This window comes from Hydra viridissima, unplaced genomic scaffold (assembly GCF_058129835.1).
Source record: "Hydra viridissima isolate aposymbiotic clone 2 unplaced genomic scaffold, HvirCarnegie_v1 scaffold_4, whole genome shotgun sequence".
NCBI classification, from domain to species: domain Eukaryota; kingdom Metazoa; phylum Cnidaria; class Hydrozoa; order Anthoathecata; family Hydridae; genus Hydra; species Hydra viridissima.
The window spans coordinates 18,291,770-18,311,348 of NW_028324303.1; the positions used below are offsets into that span (position 1 = coordinate 18,291,770).

The 19,579-nt window shown below is 28.0% G+C and overlaps 1 protein-coding gene and 1 long non-coding RNA gene across 2 annotated transcripts; one reads left to right on the forward strand and one right to left on the reverse strand.

Moving 5' to 3' along the window:
• Positions 1–2,799: 2,799 nt before the first annotated feature.
• LOC149890268 (uncharacterized) lies at positions 2,800–3,682 on the reverse strand. Its single transcript, XR_016451702.1, has 3 exons — positions 3,625–3,682; positions 3,236–3,271; positions 2,800–2,919 (listed from the first exon to the last, which is right to left on the reverse strand). It is a non-coding gene; the product is annotated as an uncharacterized LOC149890268 (long non-coding RNA).
• A 6,425-nt stretch (positions 3,683–10,107) lies between these two features.
• On the forward strand, positions 10,108–11,087 carry LOC149890269 (uncharacterized). The gene is made up of 3 exons (XM_090085243.1): positions 10,108–10,590; positions 10,687–10,909; positions 10,987–11,087. Exons 1-3 carry the CDS (start codon positions 10,108–10,110, stop codon positions 11,085–11,087), a joined length of 807 nt encoding a protein of 268 aa, XP_089941369.1.
• The last annotated feature ends 8,492 nt before the right edge of the window (positions 11,088–19,579 follow it).

A 19,579-nucleotide genomic window follows, 5' to 3' on the forward strand; every position in this document is an offset into this window, starting at 1 on the left:
TAATATAAATGCAATAAAGAAAAAAAATAATTTGTCACAGTTTTAAAGAACTTAGCAAAGGCAATTTATGGCAAAACCCAAGTATAACTAAGTATTTAATATTAACAAAATATGATTTACCAGCTTTACATAAACCAAATTTTATTTGAAAAAAACAAATGGGTTATTATGTGCTTTTAATGACATATGAAATAATATATGAAATATGAAAAACAAATCTTTCGGGTACGATATCGTACCCGATTATGATCAAATATAATGCGTATTTTTGATAAATAAGTGGTATTGAACTCGAATTCGAAACTTAAAACTAAATGCGTATTTTTCTGGTATCAACGGCGGTATGTTATACGCGATCAATACTCCGAATATTTACAATACTAGATATGCCGACTGGGTAGTTACTAGGCTTTGAATTAGTTACTAGGCTTTGGATGAGCGTGTGCTTCAAATGCACGCGGCCATTGGAGAAAGATCTTTTGAGCGAATTAAAACTTTTTTCCTTTTGGAATTTAATTATTAGTTTAGATATATTACACAAAGAATCATCTTAATCAATTATATATCATATTATAATTGAAGTAAGTATATGAAATAGTTATATATACATTTTTATCAGATAAAGTAGAAAGGATTAAAATTTTTATTAGATAAAGTAGAAAGGATTTAAAGTAGAAAGGATTTTAATTTTTTAAATCGTTTAGATTTTGTTTGTTTTAGTTTTTCTTTTAGCAGTTTTATTTTTATTATTTTTTATTTTAGAAAGAAAATAGGGGTATGGATGTTATTTAAAGTTATACTAATGCTATTTCCATAAAAGGGTTATTAATACCTTGAAATTTCTGTGATGTAGGTACGTGGACTGATTTTTTAAAACTGAGCATATACTAAAATGTTATATATCATTAGAAAGCCCTTCAATACAGTATTTTAAAGGTGAAAAAATTATTAAAAACGAACAATTTAAAAAAAAGTTATGACGTTTTTAGTAACAAATTTTCGATACATGGATTTATTGAAGAAATTGGTTCCAAAAAAAATTTTTTTTCACTGAAATTGTTATAACTTTGTCAAATCTTATCCAAATGCCTAAACCTTGGTATCAAAAGATAGATGTAAGAGTAGGCTACAAGTTCACATAACTCTATAGATAGAAGGGGTGTATAGAGGGCCAGAGGGGGAACCGGAACACCATCGTAACCTTAAAAAATACAAGTTTTTCACACGAAAGAGTGTTTTTCTGATAAAATATGTTATCTTTATACACAAAAAGTTAATCTAATTTGCTTCCATTCCATTTCCAAATATTAGTGGTCTTTTTTAGATTAAAGGGTGGACCTCTTTGTTATGTTTTAACACTCTCGTAGTGAAATGTTACATTCTTAAAAATATTTAAACCTAAAAAACACTTATTATATTTTGTGCTAAAAAGTTTAAATTATATTTTCTTACTTTACATCATATACAAGTGGTGTATAAATTGACATTAGAGGCGGGGCATGTGCCACGCTTAACGCCCCGCCCCCGCCCCGCTTCCTGCCCCCCCGCCCAGTCTTATCCAACCTAAAAAAAATTTTTTAAATATATATGAATAAAGGTTTTAAATAGAGTTTATGAAAAAAGAGAAATAAGTATTCAAGATTATTTTACTATGTTAGTTAGGGAAGGGGCATGTGCCACGCCCAAAGTCCCCCCTCTAATTCTTATTTAAGCTTGAAAATGTTTTTAAATTGTGTTTACTTAAAAAAGAGAGACATAACTTTACAAATCTTACCCCATTATAAGATGCAAGTTGGAGTATCCACCCTAAAAATAAGCCAAAGATGAAATAAATTTAAAAAATTTTTTAAATACAAAATATAACAAATTTATGTCTTGGCTTTTAGTAAATGATATTATTTAAAACTCCAATAATGAAACTAATCATTTTTAACAATAGACACCACGTGAAGGTAAGCCAGAGCTGTCTATCAAAAATGTTTTGCAAGCTACACAACTTGCTGTACCATATTTGCAAATAATAGTTTTTAAACTTACTAGTTGTAGTGGATTAGTACTTAAAAGCATTATTTAAATTTTAACATAAAAAAATTAATTGTGAAAGTCATAGGCTGAATAAATAATATGAACAACATATTAATCGATGATAGCTCAAAAAATGCTAATAAGATTGGTCATTTCATTCTACTGCACTTTGAGGGATAACACAATACTAATCCATTAAATAGTGTATATAAATAGAAACATAAATTGAATAATCATTCAGAAACATTTCTAAATCATAAATTTACCAGCAGAAGGTTGTGCATATGTAACTAAAGATAAAAAAAGTTTTTATAAAAATTTGCAATTTATAGGAAAGGTGTGTACATGTTTGCAAATGATAGTTTTTAAACTTACTAGTCGTAGTAGCCAATGAAGATGTAAATATAGGTTATCAAAGTTGTAATTAAAAATAAATACTGTAATTGCCAAGATATGCATAAACATAATGAAAGGTAAAAATTTGTACACATACCACTTATAGCAGATGTAGAAGGAACTAAGGTTAAAAATTATTTAATAAAAAATTTATATTGCAATTGTCAAAAATATATACACATATTAAATAGTAATAGTTATTAAACTTACCATTTGTTGAAGACGAGGATGTAACTAAAATTCAAAATTTGTAATAAAAAATAAATATTTCAAAATAATGACTTTGAAATTGGTATTCTTTGAAATCTATTCACAGATTAAAAAATAATTCAATAATAATTAACATATACAAACTGATACAAACTTACCAGCAGTAGACCGTGTAGATTCGACTAAAAATGTTAAAAAAATTTTACACAATATAATTTGAAATTGTCAACATCAAGTTACAAATGCAACAATCGTTAAAGCTGTTCTGCTTAAGGTGCAACAACTATACTAAAAAAATGAAAATAAACAATGAAAATATAACTATTCAAATATAAAGACATTTTTATAAGCAACAAGCTGAAATTAGGAATGGTTATAAACTTATGTAAACAATAAACACAGATAAAGATAAGTATACAATAAGCAAAGAACATTAACTTAAGTTTTTTAAGTGTTTCTATATATAGGAAGATATTATAACTATATATAGGAAGATATTATAAATGTTTTATTAATATTTACTTAATTTTAACTATTTTCTCTTTGTGATTATGTAAATGTTTTTTTAATTTATAAACCCAATATTTATGTGACTTATACTTACGAAATCTTAAAAAATCTACAAAAAGCTGGGTAGGATCTAAACAAGAAATAAATGTTAGACATGCTTGTATAATGATTTAAACACTAATCCACAGATAAAGAAGTATATAATCCATATATGATAAAAGACAACAACAATGATTATCATTGAATGATATGTTTTATAATAAACCACATATGAATACATACTTCATTAGATTAATCTTAACAAAAAACTTCTTAGTGCTTTTAAAATATTAAATGTTAGTGTTTTAAAATATTAAAGCTGTTCCTATTGAATGCCAACAGTTTTAATCTGAAACATTAATCTTTTTTTATGTTACATAAAAAACAATTAAGGTTTTACATTTTTCATTATTTTTGGATATGAGAAAAAAAAATTGAACTTACTATCTGTTAGTGTAGCCATAAGATTTTTGTTGGCATTGTCCATATTAAATTAAATATAACAATATAAATCAAAATAATTAAAAACAAAATTTTCATTTGAATCCCCCCCCCCTTATCCAGATTTCGGCCCACCCGGATTTCGCTTAAAAAAAATAACAGAAAAACCGAAATTAGGTACCTAAAGTCCAACACTAATTAGAGTAATTGCTAATCCTTGTTTTTCGTTGAAATTTGGCATGTTCATAGAAAATGCATAAAGCAAACTATTTTAATAATAAAAAAAGCGGACTTTACATTTCTTCGACTACAAGTCCAAGTGACAACATCAACCAAATTTTCATGCAAAATTCTCAGCAAAATACTCCATAAAAAAGTATGGTAGCGATACACAATAGTGATTTAAAAAACAAGCCTAACCTTTCTTTTTTTCTAAAGTTGTCAAGGTTTATATATGTTTCTAAAAAGAACCACCTCAAAAAACCGTTTGCCTAGAGCTACCTGAAAAAAGTGGTATACTTGGTATAACACAAATTAAACTAATTGCTTATCCTCATTATTCGTTGAAATTTGGCATGTGCGTAGAAAATACATGAAAGAAACTATTTTAATAATAAAAAAAGCGGACTTTACATTTCTTCGACCCCAAATTCAAGAAAGAACATCAGCCTAATATTTAGGAGCAAAATATCACATAAAAAAGTTTAGTAACCATAATAAAAGTTTTAAAAAAGTGAAGATCAGTCTTTCTTCTTTCCAAAAAGTATCTATGTGTATATATGTTTCTAAATAGAAACTTCACAAAACTACGTCTGCCTCACGCTGCCTCAAAAAAAAGGTAAAAAAGTGAGAGCCAAAATTTTAGCATAAAAATCGGTTCCGTAAATCGCTATTTCCGCGTACCTATGTGATGCTATTAACTATTTTTGTTCTTTTTTAGAAAATTTAGAAAAATAAATTAAAATTTTGAGCCAACACTGACAACGCATGTCACATGTTAATGTATGTAAAGGTTAAATTTTGTTATGAGGATTACAGTTCTTATGAAAAAAAAAAAAGAAGGTAAAGATTATTGTTTGTAAATATATATTTTGTATCTTTTTAAACTTTCTCGCATCATTTTTAAAATTTTTGTTTGCACACGTTTATTGTTTGCATATATGCTTTTTTGATATGTATGTGTATGTGGTAATAAGTGCTTTATAGTTGTTTTATCAATGTGTTTTTATAAAAATGTTTTTTTAATAATGTAAAGTGTTTTTTTACTGTTTGTGTATGTGTTAATAGGTGTTATGTAATTGTTTTAAAAATACGTTTAAATATGTATATAAGGTATATATTTAACCGGCGCTACTGCAGTTTCTCCCCTCCCTCCCCCTTTTTTTTATGATTGATTCTGATAGAGAATTTTATGCTGATTCAGAAAAATATAAAAACATATTAGGGTTTTTAGTGGGATTTTTTACAACTTTGACTTCGAATTAGAGCACTTTTAATTGATTTTCAGGTCTATGTGTTTATATTTTTCTGAATCAGCATAAAATTCTCTATCATAATCAATCATAAAAAAAGGGGGGGAGGGGGGAAGAAACTGCTGTAGCGCCTATTTAACCTTATACATATTTAAACGCATTTATTGTGTTTATAGTTGGTACATATGTTTATATTATAATGTTTCTGTGTTTTCAAAGTGCTGTGACTTGGTAAACATCTACCTTAAAATCAATTAGTGTATTTTAGAGAAGGAGCAGAACAAATGGCTTAAGATTGTGCTGCTCAACGTGATACGCACCTAACGGCATGGTTTAAGTTAAATGCTGAAAATGAAAGAGCACATTGCTATTCTTATGTAGACATTCCTTATCACTTTATATTTGATGATAAACATTGTAAATGGAAGGTTAGACAAAGGGGTGGTAATAAGGTGATAGTAAGAATGTATAAAGTTAATCCAACTGGAGAATTGTTTTTTCTTAAACTGTTACTTTTGCAAGCAAAAGGAGCAATATCTTGGGAGGATGTGCGTACTGTTAATGGTGTTGTCCTTGAAACGCTTTGTGAAGCATGTGTTTTGAAAGAATTGTTGTAAGATGACACTGAATGGCAGAATACTCTTTCTGAGGCAGTTTTAACAAGTACGCCATAGCAAATTAGACAGTTGTTTTCAATTATTTTGACCTTTTGTGAATCTGACAATCATTTACATCTCTGGAATACATGCAAAGCTTTTATGATGGAAGATTTCATTCATCGCTCAATCCCACTTCTAATAGCTGAACAAGCTACTCTTCATCAAATTGAAAAGATTGTTAATCAAAGTGGTAAAATGCTGACTGGTTACAATCTGCCTGTTATTGATGAGTTTATTGGCTTAAATCTAGAAAATTTTGATGAAAATGTTCAACAACTGAAATAGTAGAATTGTGTATAAACGCAACCAGCTGAAATAGTAGAATTTTGAGTAAAATGTTCTTTGCATTGGCAATGGGTGCAGAAGTTTGCATTAACTGAAAATAAGAGAGTACAAGATGGGGAAGGTGAATTTTCCCAATGGCTACTAAAACTTGGGAATCAAACAATACCTGTCAAAGAGGAGGATCCTTTTAAGGGATGCATTGAAATACCAAATCAGTGCGTTATTAGAGAAAATGAATTGATTGTTGAAAAGATTATTGGAGATGCTAATCAAAATGGTTATTCTAAACACAGGATTTTAACACTAACTAATGTTGATTCATTATTAATTAATGAAGAAGTGCTTGAATGTTTGCCGGATAAGGTCAATTTTGTTTAAGTGCTGACCAAATTAAAACTGATGACCTTAATGAAAGAAATAACTTTCCTTTTGAGTTTTTGAACCGCTTAACTTCTTCAGGTATGTCACCTCATTGTTTAAAATTGAAAATTGGTTCTGTGATTATGCTACTTAAAAATTTAGATCTCAAAGCTGGGTTGTGCAATGGAACTCGAATGAAAGTTTGTGCTCTTCAAAATAGTTATATTGATGCAGAGGTTTTGACAGGTGTGTCTGGTGGTAAACGGGATTTTGTTCCTTGGATTCAGTTGGCTCCATCAAATTCTAATTTACCTTTTGTTCTGAAACGTCGTCAGTTTCCTTTCAGATTGGCTTATTCAATGACAATTACTAAAAGTCAAGGTCAAATTTGATAGAGTTCGTGTATATCTCAAAAAACCGTGTTTCTCTCATGGTCAACTATATGTTGCATGTTCAAGAACTAGGGCATTTAATAGTTTGTTTTTCAAAATTGATAAACATCTCATTCAAGATATGGTAGGTGAAAAGTATTACACGAATAATGTTATATTTTTTTTATTACTTTAATATTTTTTTCATAGTTTTTGATAAATTTACCTGTCATTTAATATGTTTATATGTGTTATATGAAACCATATTTGTTTATAGTTGTATATATGTTTAAATTATATTGTTTCCATGTTTTCAAAGTGGTTTGAGTTGGCATTATATTGAGCAAGATTGATAACCTTGCCAGCTAAGCGGTGTACTTATAGCAAAGGTGTGACTTGGCAGCATTTAGTGTCAGGCGGTTTTACTGCTTTAGAGCTAGGTTGTGTTGGAAACACAATAATGTCTGTTAATGTTTAGCGTAATGTGTATGGGAGAGTTTGCAACCTTGATCTTTAAATCTAGGGTGTTTTCATGTCCTAAATTTGAAGTAATTGAATAACTAATATTGAATATAAAAACAAATATACTTTTATGTAGTTATATGTTTAGTAAAAAGATAAATATGTAGTTAACTTTAAATTGGTTTTCTACTTTTGCCTTTCATATTTTATTTTGGTTTGTTATTTTCGCTGGATTTTAGGATCAAGGGTGTAAGTATTCTATTGTTATGTGTAATTGTTGTGATGTTTTGTGTTGATAGACTGCTTGGCTTACCTTCACATTTGTGTCTATTGTAAAAAATGAATAATAGGTAGTTTCATTATTGGAACTTACTGCTTTTATTTATTTACTAAAAGCCAACATTATTCTAAAAATGCAGTTTATATCTTAATTTGATTTTTTTTTATTTTAGTATTGTTAATACTTTGCACTTCGAAACAGATTTTATAGTTACATTTTCGATAAATGTTTTTATTAACCGCCATGTCAAAATAGGTTACTATAAATAGGTAAATCGATTTTCAGTTTTTATGTGGTTTTTCTTTTTTTTTCTTTAAGATTTACGATTGACGCATTTATACGATTTATAAAAAGAAAATCTGATTACCTTTTATTGTAAATTTTTGTCAGTTAAAATGATATAAATAGATGTAATTAGTTCAATTTTTTTTTTAATTTTCTCTATTTTATGCCTAATAATATTTGTTTTACGTAACTTAGGGGATCTTTTTAAACAAGGTGGGGGGGGGGGGGGGGGGGGAGGTGAATATTGTAGTTTTTCGCATTTCTCAAATATCGAGTTACTTAAATTTTATACGGTGTTTAACTAATTAATTAGCTTAATTTTGAGGAAAGAAAAATTCTTTTATATGTTAAATTCTTAAATCATTGTTTCACATTTTATTATTCTGGTAAAAGGTCTTCATCAAAAACTTTATTACTCTTAATAAAAATAGCTCTATTCTCCTGACTACCATTAAGGCAAAAACGGGGAAGGGAGATCCTTTATTAGAGTCAAAATATTTAAGAGAAGTAAATTTCGAGTAACTTTATACGGTGTTTAACTAATTAATTAGCTTAAATTTTATTTTTATATTTTATACGGTGTTTAACTAATTAATTAGCTTAATTTTGAGGAAAGAAAAATTCTTTTATATGTTAAATTCTTAAATCATTGTTTCACATTTTATTATTCTGGTAAAAGGTCTTCATCAAAAACTTTATTACTCTTAATAAAAATAGCTCTATTCTCCTGACTACCATTAAGGCAAAAACGGGGAAGGGAGATCCTTTATTAGAGTCAAAATATTTAAGAGAAGTAAATTTCGAGTAACAAATGGAATTTTAAGTAAATGGTAGCAAATTGCCGTTTATTAAAAACTGTTGAAACGAAGAGGCCATATACAAAAATGGTCAGATTAGTGCCATAAATAGTAATGGTCAAATGTTCAGTTATTTCTAATTTATTTAGTTGTGTGCATTTAACGTTTTCAAGACAATTTCCTTTTTTAAAGAAACATGTATCAAGGGGATACCAAAAAATTAATAATTCATGTATAATTAACGTTCGCATTATATTACTCTTTTAATTAAAGTTTATGTGATAAAAAATATAACAAAAATTTAGCTTTTTTCGTAAATTTAAAGCATTATGAAGTGTTATTATTTTCTGTCAGTAACTAAAAACGTACTGTTTTGAACTTAGTAGTGTCGAGGAAAATGGTTCTGTCTTACACTGATATGACATGTCAGTTTTAAATTTCTCAAATAATGTTAAATAATTGGTAAATTATTTTACCTCCGCATACTTTTTATTTTAATTTTACAGATGGTTTAATTTTTTAAATTTGAAGGCGTTTTTCTAAAAGGGTATTAGTAATGGTTTTGCAACTTTAAATTGTGGAAAACAGCCACCATAAATTAACAGACCGACCATAACCCGTATTACGAATTGCTTTTTGCTAGTTATTATTATTATTATTATTATTATTATTATTATTATTATTATTATTATTATTACTATTATTATTATTATAATTATTATTATTATTATTATTATTATTACTTTTACTATTATTATTAATATTATTATATTTATTACTATTGTTATTTTTTATTATTATTATTATATTTATTATTATCTTTATTATTATTATTAATATTATTATTTATATTATTATTATAATTATTATTATTACTGTTAATATTATTATTATTACTATTATTATTATTATTATTATTATTATTATTATTATTATTATTATTATTATTATTATTATTATTATTATTATTATTATTATTATTATTATTGTTATTATTATTATTATTATTATTATTATTATTATTATTATTATTATTATTATTATTATTATTATTATTATTATTATTATTATTATTATTATTATTATTATTATTATTATTATTATAAGCATTTGTCTGTGGGAAAATTTATATTATCAGAATTTTAATATTTTTATTATTACAACAGAATGTATGTATGTATGTATGTATGTATGTGTGTATGTATGTATGTATGTATGTATGTATGTATGTATGTATGTATGTATGTATGTATGTATGTATGTATGTATGTATGTATGTATGTATGTATGTATGTATGTATGTATGTATGTATGTATGTATGTATGTATGTATGTATGTATGTATGTATGTATGTATGTATGTATGTATGTATGTATGTATGTATGTATGTATGTATGTATGTATGTATGTATGTATGTATGTATGTATGTATGTATGTATGTATGTATGTATGTATGTATGTATGTATGTATGTATGTATGTATGTATGTATGTATGTATGTATGTATGTATGTATGTATGTACTTATTTGCTATAATGATTTATTGTGGATTATTTGTGAGTTAAGTTCATTAGAACGATCAACCCAGGAGTTATCAAATGCAGTTTTGCAGTTAAACAAGCCCCATTTTCTATCTTCTTTGACCCATCATATACCGAAATTGACAAATACTTTTACATCTAACTCAAATCAATATTCAGATTTATTAAATGATTCTGTTGAATTAGAAAATACATGTGGCTTCGACGTAACTCAAAGTTTTCATTCATCTTTTCAGAAGCGGAAGACACCCAGCGATTCATATGGGTCTAGTAGAGTAACCTCTCATATTCTTAACTTTTCTGATATGTCTGATCAATTTAATGATTCATTTAGCATAACAAATAGTAATGCGTGTAATGACAGTCTTGTTTCTAAATCAAATCTTACTGAAGTTCCTGTTTGCATATCCATTCCAATCTGGAAAGAACCTAACTACCCAGACGGATCTAATATAGTAAGATTTTTCATGTTGCAAAATTTATCTATTTTTTTTATTTGTATATTTAATTATATGAATAGTTTTCATAAAAAATTCTACTTTTTAATTTAGAAACAACTAGTGCCAGGTCACAAAATATACATTGACCATGTAAAATTCAGCAAATGTAACAAATCTTATGGTACAAATAGATTTGTAAACGGTCTTTTTGTGTCATTGGTGGGAAACACAGACAATCTAAGAAGTTTCAGTTTTTCTGGCAAGCAAAGTAATGCTCACTCTGACATAATGGCAAAATCCGAATTTTGTCAAGACTTTGTTGATGGTGTTGTTGGTAAATAGTTATAGCATTTGAATTTCTTTATTAAACGAAAGAAATCAATAAGCAGCTGAACCCTATTGTATTTTTAGCTTGTACCTGTCAGATACTGGGAGTGTCGTCAAACGATGTGCGAACAGCAATCAAAATAAAATTTAATATTGCACGAGCTTTAAGAAGAGTAAAAATATGAAAGATTTTATAAGAATGTGCATAGTGTGTTTCTGTCTTTTTTGATTATTTAATATAAAGTCATTTGTGTTAAAAGTTTATAAATGCTCTTTTTCTTATTTTTTCTCCCAATTCCAAATATTCCTTATGTGTAATATACAGATGGTTTATAGAATATCATAAAATGTCTATGAAATTGGTATAGGTAGCAATTATATAGTCTATAAGATATGTAGTATAATATATTTATGTAATGTATAATATATGTAATAATCAGTACTGGGAGTATTTTAAATACCAAGTATTTAAAATACTATTTTAAATACTTTCACTGTATTTGTTCTTGTATTTTAAATACCTTTGTTGGAAGTGTTTAGTATTTGTACTTAAAATACTTTTTGTTAGTGTTTTGTATTTTATACTTTTTGAAAATACTTATTCGAAATACTTATAATTCAAATACTGCTGAAACCATTTACAATGCACTTTGTCCACTTTGTCGTTGTTTATTCTGAAGTGTCAAAGCCACAATTTTTTCTGAATTATTTCTTGTTTTATTTATCTACCTTGGTTTCATTATGGTAATTATTAAATCATATCTCCAGAATTATTTTAAATTAAAGATGGCTGCGGTTAACAGCGAAAATAAAAAGGACTTTTGAATCAGTAAATGGAAATCAAGAAAGTAATGAAATTTTACCAGCCATTGTAGATGGTAAGTTTTTCAAAATCGTAGCCAGATCAAAAAATAGTAATAAAATATCAGCAATATGCTTATTATGTGTACGTAATTTAAAGCCATTATCGGGCACGCAGGCATCAACATCAAACTTTGTAAAGCATTTGAAGGTAATTTTCAGTTTGGTATTAGTTAAATTTATTTTATCTTTTTGAAAAAAATGCAATTGATTAATAACTAGCAATTACATTATGTTGCTCTATAAATTAATAATAATAATCGAAGTTGACAATATTTACTCAGTTACAGCAAAGTAAAAACTTAACTTTTAAAGGGTTTCATGTTTACTGTATAGAATTTGTACAAGAATCCCTTTGAAGACTATAAGTAACATAAGGCAGATGTTCAGAAGAAGCGTAAGCTGTGCAAAGCTGGTGTAGAAAGAATGGCTGAGGAAGGCCCTGCTATATAGAAGTTCAAACAAAATACTTACCATGAAGCAGTATCAGAGTTATCAGCACAACGTCGTATTATATCGCAAGAAGAAGCTGACAACATAATTGTGGATTGCATTGCTGAAGAGTTGCGTCCGGTTTTTCGACGGTAGCCAAATACCGTCGAAAAACCGGCTTTTCGTCGACTGTTTCGTGGATTCAATCCTAACGTAAGGATCATGTGTCGCAAGACTCTTAACAAAAGTTTAAATTCAAAGCTTTCTAAGAGGCATGAAAAAGTAAGAAGCAAACTGAAAAAAGCATCATTTGTTTGCACAACTGCTGACATATGGTCATTTTAAATAGAAAAAGTTATCTTGGCATGACTGCACACTTTATTGAAATGCCTCTAAACGAATCTTGTTCGGTTTCACAAGCATCACTATCCCTTGCTTGCCGTCGATTTTATAGTAGTCACACATATGATACAATTGCTGCAATGATTTCCCAAATTCATCTTCAATATGACCTCAACGTAGAAAAAATATCAGCAACTATCACCGACAACGAGTCAAATTTTGGAAAAGCATTTAGAGAATTTTTTGAAGAGTAAACTACAAGTGCTGCAGCAACTAGTGTAAGTGTGACTATCACACCTAATTCGTCTGAAGAACAAGAGGACATGGAAGAGGATACAGTTAATGATTAAGAAATTGATGTAATTAATATTGTTAACATTCTTTCATTTTCATCAAAAATTGATGATGATGATGATGATGATGATGATGATGATGATGATGATGATGATGATGATGATGATGATGATTCTTTAGATGAGAGAACTTCTTTGCCATCTCAAGAAACATGTATCAGCCGTTCACTGAATCTGTTGACAACTGATGATGCAAACAAAGCATGTGAAACAGATAGTGCGTTTAAGCGCATTTACCGTGCAGCTCTTGCAAAATACACTTCAATATGGAATGAAACTCGACAAAGTTGTAAAGCATCAGATGCTGTGTCACATGTTACAGACAAAGCAATACTTTGTCCCGTGCCAACTCGTTGGAACTCTCAGTACGATGCTATCAAGCGTTTACTTGAGCTATGTGACAAACTTAATGATATATGTAATGCATTGAGTGTGCCAAAGTTTAAAAAGCAAGAAATAGAAAGCCTGCAAGAATATGTTATGGTAATGAAACCTGTTGCTGCAACTTTGGATACATTACAAGGAGATAATGTGTATTATGGCCATGTACTTCCACATTTGCATAGCTCACAAGTGAAATTGCAAGCGTTTCAAAAATGTCAGTTAAAATATGCTAAATTATTTGCTGCAACAATGTTAGCACAAATGAAATCTCGTTTTGAAAAGAAGTTGAGATTTGTTGTAAGTAACTCATGCAGGATTGTTGCAGCAGTTTCTCACCCACTGTTTAAGTTACGGTGGGTGCCAAATAATAAACGAGCTATCTGCAGAGAAATATTTGAAAATGCCATACTTGCTTCTAGTGAGCCGTCGATAGCGACCAATCTCAATGTGACCACTGACAGCACAACCGAAAGTTTTGTTGTATATTATGATGACAATCCAAGTGCTGGTGCAACAAATGGTGCTTTTCAAGAGTGCATGTTGTATTTGAATAATAAAGATACAAGTTTGAATGCTCTGAATAAGTATAAGACTGTTCGGTCACTGTTTGTCAAATTCAATACCACTGTACCATCGTCGGCTTCAGTTGAACGACTGTTTAGCACAGCGGGACAAAAAAAAACGCCTAGGTGTCTAAGTGATATGATGTTCAAAAAACTGAATGAATTTGACTGACTGAATGATATTTTGATAATGTAGTATAATGACTAAAGATTAAATTCGAGCAATGACAAAAATAAATTTTGAAAATTGCTAGAGTTGTAAATTTTTGTAAAGTATTTTGTATTTAGTATTTTAAATACTTTTTTAAAAGTATTTTTATTTTAAATACTTTTGAAGTATTTGCAATTGTAATTGTATTTAAAATACTTTTTTTTTCCAGTATTTAAATTTGTAATTTAAATACTTTTATAAAGTATTTTACCCAGCACTGGTAATATATAAAATAGACTATAATCGATGGAATATATTCCATCGATTCTATAAACAAATCTAATAGAAAATATTTTCAATTCACTCTCGAAAAATACGATCTATGGAAACTTCTATAGACATTCTGTAGCTAAACTTGTATAGACCACGTTTCAAAAGTCTATAGAAAATAGTATTGATCTTTTTTACAGAAACTTCTATAGACTTTCAATTGCATATTCTATAGACTTTAAGTAGTTGAATTTCTATAGATAATATGTTCAAATAGCCTAAAAAAAAAGGGTTGATTTTTTGTATAGAGAATCTATACAAATTTTGTCCTGGGCTGGGTTCTAAAAATTTTGTCTGTAGAATTGATCTAATATTAGATCATAGAGAAATTCTATAAAAGAACATGTGTCGTGAGAAAATAACGTCTATTGAGTTTTATATTGCGGATTTGTAGATAAAAAATTGTTGTAACATAAAATGTTTTAATAATATTTCACACAAATATATTGATATATATTTATATAAAATATTATTGCAGCATTATAGTGATATATATATAAATAGATTAATTTTATCTATTTAAATAAATAATAGTGGAGCTGTATTAAACCAATATTTCTTTTCATTGTTAGTACCTTCTTTCTTTACGTAAACTTGAGGAAGACATTGCCCATTTACACTTATATATATATGTGTGTGTGTGTGTGTGTGTGTGTGTGTGTGTGTGTGTGTGTGTATGTGTGTGTGTGTACACCAATCAAAAAAGGGTGCCTCAATTTTATTTTCTTTGAAAAGTTGTAGATTTTAGTGTAGATATATATTGATTTAACTTTATTTACAAATTTTAGGGCAATAATTATTCATATGCTTTTGGTGCCATTTTTATTCTTTTTCAAAATTGTTCGGTAATTTTCTATATTGGATCTACTATAGCAGGGGTTAGTGACTTTTCCACCTTCACAAATTTTTCTGTTGTAGATTAAATTTAATAATACTATTAACTTTAATCTACAACAGAAAAATAATAAATATAAAATAGTATTAATTAGTGATAGTGAAAACATTTCTTATCACTAACCATTTGTTTTATTGCAGCACTTTATTTCTATTTTATTTCTTTTTTGGCTGGTATAAACAGAAAAATAATTTAATGTGTTCTATCTGCCTGTGGGAAAACTTATATCATTTGTATTTTAGTACTTATTACTAGTCAGCTAATTTCATTTAAGTTGGTCGAAGGGACTTAATTAAAGGTCATATTGTATATGAAGAAATTATTGCTATACAGTGGCCATCAAGTTATTTCAATCGATTGTTGCTGAACCAGGCGTTAAAGTCTAGTTCGCCTACTTGGAAAAACTACGAGGCAAAGATCTTAAAATCGGAGGTAAACTGAATTAATTAAGGAATTAAGGATATATATATATATATATATATATATATATATATATATATATATATATATATATATATATATATTATAAAATGAAGAAACAACAACTATGTATGGTACTTAAAGTTTCATGCCTAGCGGCAATCATCAGCCATGAAATACAAATCAAAAGTCTAAGAAAAGCGTTACAAATTGCAAAGAATACTGTATCGTGTGCTGTGACATCATATTAGGAAAAAGAAGAGGAAAAGAAATAAATAAAGAAAGAAAGGAAATAAAAAGTGTATAAAAAGTATTTTAAAGTTATATTTTATAACCTATTTTTATTGCGATTAAGTTAAAACTTTTAGATTTTATATCAATTCGTATATAATATACATCAATCTCAGGGTAAATTCGATTTTTTTCAGGTTATTTTAGTCTATATTTTTATTTTTATTTTAAGAAAACCATTTTAATGAAATGATCCACTATTTTAAAAATGTTATCTCTTAGTTAGAAATAGTACTTTATTTTAACAATGTTCAGATGTACAAAGTAATATCAAAACTAATAAAATATAATAAGTCATACTAGACTTAGTATGTTAACAAACAAACTTTTAAAGACATATTGTGTATTTGTTTGTCTGTATAAAAGATACATGCTTTTTTTAAAATTTCACAAAAATGTATATAAATATATCTGTACAAAATGAATTTCAGCTCAATCAGTAGCAAACTTTGAACATTTTTAAATTAGTTGTTGGTAAAATAAATCATTAAAAAACTTTTGGTCATAGGAGGTATTTTAGTGGGCAAAAATCCTGTGGGAAAAAAATTTTTCAAAAATATTCAAAACATGACGGCTATTTGTATATAGACATGTAAATTATATATATATATATATATTATATATATATATATATATATATATATATATATATATATATATATATATATATATATATATATATGTATGTATGTATGTATGTATGTATGTATGTATGTATGTATGTATATACATATATATATATATATTTATAAAATGAAGAAACAACAACTATGTATTGTACTTAAAGTTTCATGCCTAGCGGCAATCATCAGCCATGAAATACAAATCAAAAGTGTAAGAAAACCGTTACAAATTGCAAAGAATACTGTATCGTGTGCTGTGACGTCCTATTAGGAAAAAGAGGAGGAAAAGAAATAAAGAAAGAAAGCAATAAAGAAGTAAAGAAATGAAAGAAATCAATAGAGAAATAAAGAAAAGAAAAGAAATAAAGAAAACAAAAGAAGGAAAGAAAGTAAGAAAGAAAGAAAGAAAAAAAGAAAGAAAGAAAGAAAGAAAGAAAGAAAGAAAGAAAAAAAGAAAGAAAGAAAGAAAGAAAAGAAAGAAAGAAAGAAAGAAAGAAAGAAATAAAAGAAAGAAAAGAAAGAAAAGAAAGGAAAGAAAGAAAAGAAAAGAAAAGAAAGAAAGAAAAGAAAGGAAAGAAAGAAAAGAAAGGAAAGAAAGGAAAGAAAGGAAAGAAAGAAAAGAAAGGAAAGAAAGAAAAGAAAGGAAAGAAAGAAAAGAAAGGAAAGAAAGAAAAGAAAGGAAAGAAAGAAAAGAAAGGAAAGAAAGAAAAGAAAGGAAAGAAAGAAAAGAAAGGAAAGAAAGAAAAGAAAGGAAAGAAAGAAAAGAAAGAAAGAAAGAAAGAAATAATATAGGCCTAGTCACCAGTATCAAACTTCGAAATAAGAAATTTATTTCTATGCCTGCATTTTGAAAGCAATTCGTTCTTCTTATTCAATAAGGTACCTTCATTAAACATAATAATCATGTACTTCTCATGCAGGCATAGCATTTAACATTTTGTGGCGGGGTTATACGGTTTGCAATGTTTGATTATCTTCCACTTAACAATAGGTGTGAAATTTTCTTCTTTTATTTTTCATATTTCTTTCGATAGTTCTGTGTCGTTCTTGTATTTTTCAATGTTAAAGGATTTTTGGTGGTTTGCGTACCTTAGTTTGAAAGGTGTTTCGCTGATGCCGAAATATATTTTTTCTTTCATTACTGGCTTGCTGGAGGAGATGGTGGCTTGGTAGACTATGTTTTTTGTAAGGCAATTTTGATGTAAAGGATACTTAGTTTTATCGATGCAATTTTAGGTTTTTTCTCTGACGTTGGGGTTTTTTTGCTGCTGGTTTTTTTGCAGAATGCTTTGGTTGTGGGAATTTATGATGTCTTTTATGTTCGGCATGCAGCTGTAGCTCACTTTAATGTAATTTCTATTGAAAATCTTATGGAGTTTGTGGTTTACTGGGAAATGTTTGTCGACCAGGTTTAAAAACCGTTTTCCTATATTTGTGCAAACATTTTTGCTGTAGGAGGATTGAACCAGATAATTCTTCACTTACGGCTTTTGTTGTTAACAGGTTGTAAATTGGGGATGTATTTAAGCTTTTGGTCGTAACCTGATTTTTTTAAGACTTCCTCGTACATATAAGAAGACTTTCTGAAGATTTCTTCGCTAGATGAATTGGCAGACAATCGTAGCTCGATGGAATGCGGGATCTGCTATAAAATGTTAGGAGGATGGTTGGATTCAGCATGAATATAGCTTAAAACATTTTCAGGTTTACTATAAGGCCGGAAAGAGCAGTCATTGAAGTTTAAAGTGACGTCAAGATAATTGACTATTTTCAAATTACATTGGGTAGAAATAAGTAAGCCATTGTCTTTGAAGATTTGAACAAAGTGCGTTTTTATTCTTTCCATTTGCGTGCCGCTGGTGTTTCTAAATATAGCTAGACCATCGTCTCGATATTGTGAAAGCGGTGGATTTTATTTATTTATTTGTTTTATTTTACTTTATTTTAATACTTTATTTTAAAGATGTGATGATTAAATGTGACAAAAGTGGTTGGTTCTATGTAAGTGTAATGGTAGCGCAAATACAGAGAGTGATAGAATGTGAGGTAGGACTGTCAGTGTTTAACGCAGATGTGGTAAAAGCGCGATAGGAGCATCAGACCTTTTTTTTCTTTTTTCTTTTTTTTTAATAACAATAGTTAACGCATAAAGCAATAATCAAATTTCTAATAATGATATTGCCTTAATCAATATAAAAATTAAAATACTTACGACTGGTGTTCTTCTCTTACTTATTTTTCTTAATCAATAATCTCAATTATTTCTCATCAATATACATTCTCTTAATATTAACTCATACATATAACAATACATTAATTCTCATAATAACGCATATTGAAAGTTACTCAAATATTTTCTTACCAACTTTCCTCATAAAGTTCTCTTTTAAATTCTCCTTTAATTCTTCTCATAAGTTTCTCGTTAAATTTTCCATAAATTCTTTTCATAAATTTCTCATTAAATTTTCCATAAATTCTTATCATAAGTTTCTTATTAAATCTTCGAAACTCTTTTTCTCTTAAGATCCTTTTTAATATCTCTTAAAATTATTTTCTAATCAGATTCTCTTATAAGGAAAATTTCACAAAATCTCTTTAAACTCTTTTAATCTTCTTCTCCTCCTTCTCCTTCTCGTCCTCCTCGTTCTCTTTTCCTTCTCTCGTTCTTTTTATAGTTTTTGGCTGTATATCGTTGCCTTACTCATTCATCATTTATTTATCAAGACAGGTTGAATTTGTCTCCATGTATACGTCTTTAGTTGTTATCTTTAGCTTTTCTTCTTTTTCGCTTAATCATTTATTTATATGACAGGTTTTTACAAATTTTCTTTTTATTAGTCTTTGTCTCAGAAAGGTGGAAGAACTTTCGAGAACTAACTAAATTAATATCATTGTATTTCTAACAGTTTTAAACATTAATGATGTGAGTCACTCATTGAACATGTGTATCCACCTGGTATTTTGGTTGACTCATTCTTTTCTTCGTTCGAATGCTATATGCTTGAGTTGGGTTAAAACTTAAGGATAATTTT

Coding starts and splice junctions, on each gene's coding strand:
- LOC149890269 (XM_090085243.1), top strand. CDS start 10,108: ATGTATGTACTTATTTGCTATAATGATTTATTGTGGATTATTTGTGAG. Junction 10,591..10,686: donor ACCCAGACGGATCTAATATA/GTAAGATTTTTC, acceptor TTTTTAATTTAG/AAACAACTAGTGCCAGGTCA. Junction 10,910..10,986: donor CTTTGTTGATGGTGTTGTTG/GTAAATAGTTAT, acceptor TTGTATTTTTAG/CTTGTACCTGTCAGATACTG.